This window comes from Pelophylax lessonae (assembly GCF_965119305.1).
Source record: "Pelophylax lessonae genome assembly, chromosome: 1".
Taxonomy (NCBI): Eukaryota; Metazoa; Chordata; class Amphibia; order Anura; family Ranidae; genus Pelophylax; species Pelophylax lessonae.
In genome coordinates this window covers 378,257,999-378,270,160 of record NC_138768.1, presented here as the reverse complement: position 1 = coordinate 378,270,160, position 12,162 = coordinate 378,257,999, and the positions used below count along the sequence as shown (strand labels likewise).

The 12,162-nt window shown below is 40.5% G+C and overlaps 1 protein-coding gene across 1 annotated transcript in view; it reads left to right on the top strand.

Annotated features, from left to right (window-relative positions):
* GLIS3 (GLIS family zinc finger 3) overlaps positions 1-4,852 on the top strand; it is a 529,924-nt gene extending 525,072 nt beyond the window's left edge. The window contains exon 11 of the mRNA XM_082243469.1: positions 4,227-4,852. Coding sequence (XP_082099595.1) covers positions 4,227-4,363 — 137 coding nt within the window. The 3' untranslated portion in view covers positions 4,364-4,852. The remainder of the gene's footprint in view (positions 1-4,226) is intronic.
* The last annotated feature ends 7,310 nt before the right edge of the window (positions 4,853-12,162 follow it).

Sequence of the window (12,162 nt, the reverse complement as noted above, 5' to 3'; positions counted from 1 at the left end):
GATCGGCTCTCCTCGTCTCACACACTGACAGTGTGAGGCGAGGAGAGCCAAATAACAACACTTCTTCATTTACATGTGACCAGCTGTGATTGGACACAGCCAATTACATGGGTAAAGAGTCATGTCATTGACTCTTTACCGAGATGTTGCTAGGACACGGCGCGGTCACGATCGTCGCTCCGCGCACCCCAGGGGGCGTGCGACAGAGGCTGTTCTGGTGCACCGTCATATGACGGCGTCCCAGGATAATAGCTACACCGCTCCACCGTCATTTGACGGCGAGCGGGTAGTAAGTGGTTGAATGGTGGATAGAAATGGAATAGTGGAAAATCAAATGATGGCCAGAATATTAAACTCCCATTGTTTTCTGTTGTTTCTGCTAAAACAGCAGAGATAGGTCTGTAAACTGCTTGGCGTGTGCTAAGCATTTGGATGTACATGTTTAAATACGAACACTATCTATCTTATGGAGGCAGATTGGGCAACAAAGGGAAAAATGCTGAAATGAAAAAATGGCATCCCATACTACTTAGTCAGATGTTATTTTGCTAAAGCCAGGTCACCAAAATATTAATTGTGGTTGTTCTGGACTTTGCAAAAACAATTTCATGAGGAAATTTGAGTTCCACATACCTTGCATTTTACATCGCATTGTATACCTGCATTCTTCATCAATCCAATTGCTTCCAAGTATATTGTTTGTGCAAATAAATGAAAGGAAAAAGATTTTCTGAAAGTGTGTAAGTGAAGTTAAGAAACTATTTCACATTCACAAAAAGCCTCTGAGCATATTGTGAACATGTGCATACAATGTAAAAACCCAGAGAGCGCCCAGGCATCATGAAGTACTTATAAACAGAGTGGATATAAAAAGTGAATCTCTTACAAAAAAACAATCAGCTGCTTCAATTTAAATTTATATATAAATAGCCAAAAGTAGGTGCAGTATCTCACAAAAGTGAGTACACCCCTCACATTTTGTAAATATTTCATTATATCTTTTCATGTGACAACACTGAAGAAATTACACTTTGCTACAATGTAAAGTAGTGAGTGTACAGCTTGTATACCAGTGTAAATTTTCTGTTCCCTCAAAATAACTCAACACACAGCCATTAATGTCTAAACCGCTGGCAACAAAAGTTAGTACACCCCTAAGTGGAAATGTCTAAATTGGGTTCAAAGTGTCAATATTTTGTGTGGGACCGCCATTATTTTCCAGCACTGCCTTAACCCTCTTGGGCATGGAGTTCAAAAGAGATTTACAGGTTGCCACTGGAGTCCTCTTCCACTCATCCATGGCGACATCACGGAGCTGGTGGATGTTAAAGACCTTGCGCTCCTCCACCTTCTGTTTGAGGATGCCCCACAGATGTTCAATAGGGTTTAGGTCTGGACACATGCTTGGCCAGTCCATCACCTTTACCCTCAGCTTCTTTAGCAAGGCAGTGGTCGTCTTGAAGGTGTGTTTGGGGTCATTATCATGTTGGAATACTGCCCTGCGGCCCAGTCTCCGAAGGGAGGGGATCATGCTCTGCTTCAGTATGTCACAGTACATGTTGGCATTCATGGTTCCCTCAATGAACTGTAGCTCCCCAGTTCCGGCAGCACTCATGCAGCCCCAGACCATGACACTCCCACCACCATGCTTGACTGTAGGAAAGACACACTTGTTACTGCCACAAACGCTTGACACCATCTGAACCAAATAAGTTTATCTTGGTCTCATCAGACCACAGGACATGGTTCCAGTAATCCATGTCCTTAGTCTGCTTGTCTTCAGCAAACTGTTTACAAACTTTCTTGTGCATCATCTTTAGAAGTGGTCAGTGCTCAGACCATACGCTGCACACTGCATCAAATTGGTCTGAGCACTGACCGGCTGCCCCCCCCCACCCCTTCAACCTCTGCAGCAATGCTGACATCACTCATATGTCTATTTCCCAAAGACAACCTCTGGATATGGCCCTGTGCACTCAACCTCTTTGGTCGACCATGGCGAGGCCTGTGCTGAGTGGAACTTGTCCTGTTAAACCACTGTATGGTCTTGGCCACCATGCTGCAGCTCAGTTTCAGGGTCTTGGCAATCTTCTTAAATAATTTTTTTCAGATCCTCAAAGAGTTCTTTGCCATGAGGTGCCATGTTACATATCCAGTGACCAGTATGAGAGAGTGACAGCAATTACACCAAATTTAACACAGGAAAGAACAAAGGAAGAGCAAACACCTAGTGCATTACCCTTGGACACCTTTAAAACTTTTTATTAAGATGCCAAAAACATACTCACAGACATGAACAAAAAATCGCATTGAATGAGGCTCTGAGGAAAATCGATTTTACCAAATTTAACACACCTGCTCCCTATTCACACCTGAGACCTTGTAACACTAATGAGTCACATGACACCGGGAAGGGAAAATGGCTAATTGGGCCACATTTGGACATTTTCACTTAGGGGTGTACTCACTTTTGTTGCCATTGGTTTAGATATTAATGGCTGTGTGTGGAGTTATTTTGAGGGAACAGCAAATTTACACTGTTATAAAAGCTGTACACTCACTACTTTACATTGTAGCAAAGTGTCATTTCTTCAGTGTTGTCACATGAAAAGATATAGTAAAAAATGTACAAAAATGTGAGGAGTGTACTCACTTTTGTGAGATACTGTATATATTACTTCTACTTTATCGTAAATTTTGCTTTGTCAGCATGGAGTTATCTTGAAAACCCCTTTGCTTGGCAGGCAATGTAGCATCACTAACCTTCACCCAAACTGACACCTATTAACATCTTTCTTTGGGTTGTAGTAAAGGATAATGTTTTTTAAAGGAAGCCTCACACAGTGGACAGATTGAAGGAGTTAATCTCACAATTGTTATTGGACATTGATCCTAGCTAGAATTTGTGTTGAGGGTTGTTGCAACGTTGATGGAAGACATTTTGAGCACCTAAGATAAAGAACTTACTCCACTTTTCTGGCAGTATGACACCTTTCAAATGGCCTGCACCAGATTAAAAAATCTCTACTGCTAGTTTTGGTAGCTTTACTGATACGTGAAGCAGATTCAGGTAGTTAATAATAGCAACACTTTTACAAACTTCAAATTGTAGATAAAAAAACTGGAGGTTAATCAAGTGGTAGTAAACTGTGTAAAAAAAAATAAAAAAAAAAAAACTGGTCCCCCTGCAGGTCATATCATAATGTGCCAGTATACACTGCATATTAGCACATTATGACAGACTTACCTAAAAACGTATCCCTCCAACGTTGTGCTGCCCCCATTGATAGGGATTTTTATCTTCACCCAGTCTTCCTTCCAGGTTGGCAGGCTCTGTCTGTTTGAATAGCCGAGACATGAGGACCTCATGCGGGACACTGAGAGTTGACAAAGTCTGATGGGGAAGCTGAGGGACTAGTTCCCCAGCAGGTCCTATCTTTTTTTGTGATTTACGGAAGGCAGTAGGTGAATTCTATAGCCAATTGTAGGCCATCTGTTACTTAAGGAATCTGCCCACTGGGGGACTAGTGTCTCTGAATCCCCATCCACCCAACCAGCTATAAAAATCCTCAGCAGCTGCAGCTGTGGAGAGGGAGCTTTGTATGGACACTTCAGCCTCAGTGAACCTCAGCACTTGGTATTTGCTTTAAATTTGTGTACCTGTTATCAACAGCCTTGTACATCAGTCTGTCGCCCACGCCAACATTTGTTGTGCATAGACACTCTATGAACTCCCCAAATGTTTTTTATATCTAAATATCTTTATTATATCTGTGAGAAAAATTAGGTTGCCTGATCATTTAAAGAAATGTCCTTTATGATGCCAATGTGCTCCCTCGGTTTGTTGTGATATGGCCAGCCTTGAGAGATGAACTGCAAGGCTGTGAACACAAGAACAAATTGCTGTTACATGGGCAAAAAAAAATGGCATACAGCTTAAGAAAATAGATTTTAGATTTAATTCACAAAGCTAACATTGCAGGATAAGGATCTTTATTTTGAGAAAAGTGACAGTTATTCTCTGCTGAGTCCAACAAGATTGCAACATTACAGTTTTACAGCTGAAAAGAAAATTAATTTAGCCTTTTGTATTTTATTTTTATCTTTTTTTTCTGCTAGCAATGTCAGCCTGTACTGTATTTTCTTTAAATGTATATATTCACAGTATGTCTGATATATATATATATATATATCATAATTCTGTTTTTTTATCACTTGTTTTTCAGTTTACGATTTTCCAAGTGGCTCAGCTGGGCTTTTTGGTGACTCCCAACGAAATAATGCAGACGATACCAGCTTCCTACAGATTAACATCATTGACCGCTGTCCTAGCCAGCTGTCATCAGTTTACACAGAGGGATGAGATCAGTTCTACTACATCTTTACCAAGGGTGAATCCAATGAGCACATCATCACCAGAAAGTAATTCATGTGAATTGAACTACCCCACTCAAAGGGAAACAATATTGGAGTCTTGAAAGTATGCTTTTAAAGTCTGAAGTGCATTTAGTCCATGCACTAAGATGACCCAAAATGTTTAAGGGACAGATTGTGTACAAGTCTGTCAGCCTCAGAGTTAGAATTTAAACAAAAGCGTACTAAGAGAATTTGAAGGCTACCATTGCCGATCATTCCTTCCAAGAATGCTAGCTTCCTGGCAATTATAGTGATCCCATGGCTTCAATATTTTCTGAGGCATTACCCCAGGACCAGTATGCAAACCAGGAGTTCTGACTTCACATTGACTTTCTATTCTGTCTGTTTGTCTTTAGTCAAGGACTTATAAAGTCCCTAAGTCAAAGATAGGCAGGAACTGGTATCATTGGAAGATGGACAGCATCGACAGCCTATATTTTTCTTTAGTTTATCTATAGTTTTGTGTTGGTGTTGGATACAGTATTGAAGTCAGAATGCCTGTCAGGAATTTATTTCTAAAAATCAGGATATGAAAACCTAATTGTACAAAAGGTATCCAGTTATATAATATTGACTAGACTAAGTCACAGCACCATTTGTTATTCAACTCAGAGGAAAGAAGGTTTTAGGCTTTGTAATAGTAGTTCAGCAAACAAGAAACACTTTTTTTACATATTTTATTAATTAAAGCCTGTAGCGGATGTACATGCAAAAAGAAAATAAATAAATAAATACATTTGGGCTGTAGGTTATATACAGAAGGGGATCTGTTAACCTTCTTTCCCTATTTAGAGTTCTATTTTTTTTGTCCCTCCTCAGGGAGATTATCCTTCTCTATTTGTACTGGTGACCATTGGGGCATCCAAATTGAAATGTTGTCCATCCATTGAAATGTTGGAGCATCCAAATTTTTATAGCTGTCACTGAGGCAGGAATGAGGGGACATTTTCTAATGGTGACATTTTGTCCAACGAATATTGTCTAAGAGGCAATTTAAAGAGATTTCTCTTACTATTGGTTGTATCATTGTTAAAGAAAGTACAGGAAAAAGTCCCCAACTATACTAAAAAAAAACAAAAAAAAACTGACAGAGGTTCTAAACTTTTTCTGCTCTATCCAAAACAAAAAAAAAGGTTTTGGATATATATATATATATATATATATATATATATATATATATATATATATATATAACACACACACTTCAAAGCATACATCAACATAACTTTAAATAAAGCAATTCTAGCAGTACCTATTACAGTATGAACAGGCTTTACACAACCAGATGTTTGTATGCCTATGTAGCATGAAAATAGATTATAACTGTAAAACATGAACCATGTAACCCTCTTGCTTTTTTACATTGTCTTCCGTATATATTTTCAGATTTTGCTGATATCTGTAAGCAGAAAACATGATACATACACCTGTAGAGTAGAATAGCGCATCTCATGTATATTTTTGGTTGAATTTCTTTGAATGGATAAGGAGTACAAAGTGTAGGTGGGCTAAGGGGGTTAAAGTAGCCAATTCAGTATTGCAGTGCTTGTGAGAATAGGTCTCTTGAATGAAATGTCAGATTTTTTTTACAATTCATTTTACTTTAAACTTTTCAAGTGCAGTATACCAAAATCTGTGGGCAACGTGAACAGATATTCCCGCAAGCACTCAGACCTGGTGTCTTTATGATGTGATGTTGACTGTATTTGCATTTATTTTGGATGGGCTGAAAAAAAACTGTAGAGATCCTAAATCTGAATACAAAACCTGCAACTACATCAGTAACTATGGCTATCTGGGTAACACTCTATTCACTTCTGTCCAGAGTCTCTAGATAATACTTTTACACCATACAAAGTTGACAAAGACAGAGCTAAGATTAGGTGGAAGGCAAACAAATACAGTATCTCACAAAAGTGAGTACACCCCTGGCAACAGTGCTGGCAAAAAAAGTGAGTACACCCCTTAGTTAAAACGTCCAAATTGCACCCAAAGTGTCAATATTTTGTGTGGCCACCATTTTTTTCCAGCACTGCCTTAACCCTCTTGGGCATGAAGTTCACCAGAGCTTCACAGGTTGCCACTGGAGTCCTCTTCCACTCCTGCATGACGACATCACAGAGATGGTGGATGTTATGGCACTTTTCCACTGCAAGTCCCGGCTCGTACCGGCTCGGCTCTACTCGGCCCTGCTTGGCCCGGTTTGCTTTTCCATTGCTGGTACCGCATGGTATAGTGTCGGAACGGTTCGGTACGGTACGGTATAGGTTTGCTTTTCCACTAAAGTAGTACTAAAGTTAAGTGGGTGGGATAACAACGGGGTGGGTGGGATTCTCTGACCAATCAGTGGCTAGTAGTGACTGCATGCAAAGGATTGTGGGATATGGTACCAGTTTGGTACCTGTTGGAACCACAATCGAGTAGGTACTGTTTTTTCAGAGCCTTACCGTTCGGTTCCATGCAGTGGAAAAGCAAACCTATACCCTACCATACCGAACCGTTCCGACCCTATACCATGCGGTACCAGCAGTGGGAAAGCACAAAAGCATGCCAAACCGGTATGGTTCCATGCAGTGGAAAAGCGCCATTAGAGACTTTGAGTTCCTCCACCTTCCGTTTGAAGATTCCCCAAAGATGCTCAATAGGGTTTAGGTCTGAAGACATGCTTGGCCAGTCCATCACCTTTACCCTCAGCTTCTTTAGCAAGGCAGTGGTCGTCTTGGAGGTGTGTTTGGGGTCGTTATCCTGTTGGAATACTGCCCTGCAGCCCAGTCTACGAAGGGAGGGGATCATGCTCTGCTTCAGTATGTCACAGTACATGTTGGCATTCATGGTTCCCTCAATGAACTGTAGCTCCCCAGTGCCAGCAGCCCCAGACCATGACACTCCCATCTCTTCTGGTTCTAGCCACACACGCTTGACCACAGAACATGGTTCCAGTAATCCATTTCCTTAGTCTTCTTGCCTTCAGCAAACTATTTGCAGGCTTTCTGGTGCATCATCTTTAGAAGAGGCTTCCTTCTGGGATGACAGGCATGCAGACAAATTTGATGCAGTGTGCGGCGTATGGTCTGAGCACTGACAGGCTGATCCCCCACCCCTTCAACCTTTGCATCAATGCTGGAAACACTCATATGTCTATTTCCCAAAGACAACCTCTGGATTTGACGCTGAGCACATGCACTCAACTTCTTTTGTCGACCATGGCGTGGCCTGTTCCGAGTGGAACCTGTCCTGTTAAATCGCTGTATGGTCTTGGCCACCGCACTGCAGCTCAGTTTTAGGGTCTTCGCAATCTTCTTATAGCCTAGGCCATCTTTATGTAGAGAAGCAATTCTTTTTTTCAGATCCTTAAAGTGTTCTTTGCCATGAGGTGCCATGTTGAACTTCCAGTTAACAGTATGAGAGAGTGAGAGTGATAAAACCAATTTTAACACACCTGCTCCCCAGTCACACCTGAGACCTTGTAACACTAACAAGCCACATGACACCGGGGAGGGAAAATGGCTAATTTGGCCATTTAATTTAGGGTTGTACTCACTTTTAGAGGGGACTAGAAAGAGTGATTTAGAAATGGACTTTGTTGGCACGACAACAGGACACAATGTCATAAAATTTCTGTATTTATATTCAACAATATTAAAAATTATAATGAAAAAAAGTACAAAACATTGTTAAAAAGTTAGTAGTCTAACAACCATTACCAGTGAATCCCACCCTACCACACAATTCAAGGTATAACTTTATATTTTTAATGTTTTTGAATAAAAATACAGAAATTTTATGACATTGTGTCCTGTTCTCGTGCCAACAAAGTCCATTTTTGAATCGCTTTTCCTAGTCCCCTCTATATGAACAGGATGAGGCACAGATATACTTGAGTGTCCACAGTGTCATCCTGTGGTGACACTTTAAAACTTTGTACTTTTGTTGCCAGTGGTTTAGACATTAACTACTTAAGCCCCGGAAGATTTGGCTGCTCAAAGAGCAGGCCCTATTTTGCGATTCGGCACTGCGTTACTTTAACGGACAATTGCGCTGTCGTGGGTCGCTGCACCCAAACAAAATTGATGTCCTTTTTTCCCCACAAATAGAGCTTTCTTTTGTCGGTATTTGATCACCAGTACGATTTTTATTTTTCGCACTATAAACAAAAAAAGAGCGACAATTGTGAAAAAATAACAATATTTTTCACTTTTTTTATATGAAATTCTCAAAAAAAATGTAAAAATCTAAATTTTTTATTATTTTTGGCCAATTTGTTTTCTGCTACATATGTTTGGTAAAAAAAATCACAATAAGCTTATTTTGATTTGTTTGCACAAAAGTTATTGCATTTACTAACTACGGGAAAGATTTATGTAATTTTTATTGTTTTTTTTTTCACTAGTAATGGCGGCGATCTGCAATTTTTTTTGCGGGACTGTGACATTGCGGCAGACAGATCGGACCCCTGACTGACATTTTTGACACTTTTGGGAGTACCAGTGACATTACTACAGTAATCAGTGCTATAAATATGCACTGTTACTGTCAAAATGACACTGGCAGGGAAGGGGTTAACTTTATTGGTGATCAAGGGGTTAAGTGTGTCCCTAGGGGCGTGGCTTGTGATGTAACCACAGAGACATACGATTCTACATAGCAGGATCGTATAGTCTCTGCACTTACATCAGGGAGAATGACAGACGGCTGTGTTTACATCAGCCGTCTGCCTTTCTCCCTCTCCTGCGGGAGATCGTGAGTGACCGGTGGACATCGGAGCCGCCGGTCACTCACGCAGGGATGCCTGTGAACGAGCGGGGGCGGGAGCTGAGCGAGTGACGTACCCCTACGTCACTTTGCCCAGCAGCGACTGTCTGCCGCATTATATCTGCAGTGGGCGGTCGTTATGTGGTTAATGGTCTCTAACATCCACCAGCTCCGTGATGTCGCCATGGATGAGTGGAAGAGGACTCCAGTGGCAACCTGTGAAGCTCTGGTGAATTCCATGTCCAAGAGGGTTAAGGCAGTGCTGGAAAATAATGGGCGGCCACACAAAATATTGACACTTTGGGCACAATTTGGACATTTTCACTTAGGGGTGTACTCATGTTTGTTGCCAGCGGTTTAGATATTAATGGCCGTGTGTTGAGTTATTTTGAGGGGACAGCAAATTTACACTGTTATACAAGCTGTACACTCACTACTTTACATTGTAGCAAAGTGTAATTTCTTCAGTGTTGTCACATGAAAGGATATAATAAAATATTTCCAAAAATGCGAGGGATGTACTCACTTTTGTGAGCTACTGTATATCTTAGTGGGGAAATCTCAAAGAAATATATGCCATTTTCAAAACATTACAATTATATAAATTCTGCCTAACTGGATATATTATTATCGTAAATTGCACTTAGGTGAGTGAAGGAAAATATTTAGACTGGCATGTACTAGCTAAATGGCTTGGTTTTTACGATTTTACGCTATCTTTTTTTTTTTAATGTGTTATCTTTCCCTTTTCTCTTCTAATTTTTTTTGTGATTTTATGGATCTTGCTGAGAAAAATATCAAATGTGGCACAAGTCATTTTTAAGGAAGCTGTAAAGAATACACATGTGGAAACACTGATTTGTAAGGAGCTGTGATCTCTAAGAGTCTCACGGAACTCATCTGCAGGCTATGATTGTCTCCTGAAGCATGCCATCAGTCCCCCACAGCTCTTATAGTATGTTTCCAGTCTCTGGCAATCTCTTGTATAGGGGTGAGCTTGGGTTCTGTCAGAACATGAGTTTGGACAGAAAGTAATCTCATCTCTACTCTTGTAGCAGGTCTGTTGTTATTGACCATCTCTTGCAATATGCCCTTAGTCTCTAACCATCTTCTGTTGGATGTCTACAGTCTGATAGCTTTCTGTAGCATTACATTTACTGAATATTAAATGGAGCTTTGTTGTGATATCACTGGCCACAGCTAAGGCCCTCTATATCAAGTCAATTTACTACTGCTGATTTATACCCATCTAGTGTTAGGAATGACAGGACATTTGCTTGCTCTAGATGCATGTTTTAACAACTACAACAACATGTCGGTTAATGACTATGGGCTCTATTTACAAAGTGGTATCTTACACCATCTGAGTATGTGATAAGATACCACACAGCATTTTTAAAAAACGTTTTTGGGATTTCACAAAAAACGCTACTAAAATACAGCATAAGGTATTTTATGAAATCATGCGATATTTTAGTAGTGAAAATGTGCGGTAATTTAACACCTGGCAGTAGCCAGCATATTTATTACCATTAATAAATAGGCATTGTTAAGGAGCGAGCGGCCGCCTGCATCCTTAACAACCACTAAACAACATGGTTGTCAAGGGGCGGCTGGCCGCCACATTCAAGGGCCTCTTCCTCACAACCCTGGCCGGTGGTTATGGAGGTCTGTGGGTGGGGGGCTTTTTAGAATCTAGAAGCTTCCTTTTAACAAGGGGGCCCAAAGGTCCCCCCCCCCTCATACTCATTCACCCAAAAAAAGTGTAGTGTACAAAAAGACTTTTTGACAAGTCCTTTATTTAAAAAATAAAAATAAATGTCCCCCATTGTAGATCCATCGTCAATCACAACACCAAAGGCTGCCGCAGTCTGCCAGCATACCCTTTTTTTTTCTTTCATTAGGGTAGGCGGTGGCGTCTGCATCGTGATTGAAGATGGATCTACATCGGGGCATTATTTTTTATATAAAGGACTTGTTAAAAACTATCTAATGACTCATCCCCTCCTGTTCCTGACCTGCTGGGCTGCATGCTTGGATAAAGGTCTGACTTGGATTTTGGGGGGTACCCCACACCATTCAAAAAAACATTTCCATTTTCTTTTTTCAGATTTTTTTATTGCCAGCAATTTTTTTTTTTATTCAGCTGTCAACGGGGAACCTATGTCATTTTTTTTTTACATTTTGGCATAGGGGGTCCCTTCAAAATCCATACCAGACCTGTAGGGCCTGGTATGGATTTGGGATGGGGCCCACAACGTTTTTTGCTAAATTTTTGAATGCCAGCAATTGTTTTATTTATTTTCAGCTGTCAGCGAGGAAGCCTTACAGGGTCAGTGTGAGCGTACTTCCTGAGGTCTGTGCTGTGTAACTTCCTCTTTTGTTCACTGCTGCGTTATCAGTCACATGAAAACCCCTATAACAGGCTGAATATGATTGTTGGCTCTAAGATACTTCCTAATATTTAGCTTTTTTTTCTTTAGGCTTTGGGTTTGTGAGTTGTAGCATGAAAGATTAAATGGGTATTCCAGCACTACCAGCAGATATAAGGGAGTAGACTACTGCACAGCAGCTATGCCTGGATGAAAAACTGATAAACTGAGCAGATAGGTAAATATTCAGTGAAGGACACTGACCTCTCACTGGCATAACAATGGTTCAAAATGAGCATCCATGCAGCAGCTATTGTCTTCTAGAGTAAAACAGAGAATTGCAGATTTTAAATAAGCTGTGCAACATTCTATTTTATACCTGTTTGGTAAAGTGAACCCAGAAATGAATTACTAGGTGGCACATTGGTCGGTGCTGTATACTCTTCAGCCCTATTAAATATGTTTTACTTGACCTCTATAAGAGAGATGAAGTTTATCTTTCTGTAGGGACCGTAGTCTTTTCTGATTGCTCGACCTAAAAATCAAAATTACAGGAAGAGCTATTTATTAAAGCAATAAAATAGCAACTCAACACCTTTATTCATGCTTGCATGTGTGAGGT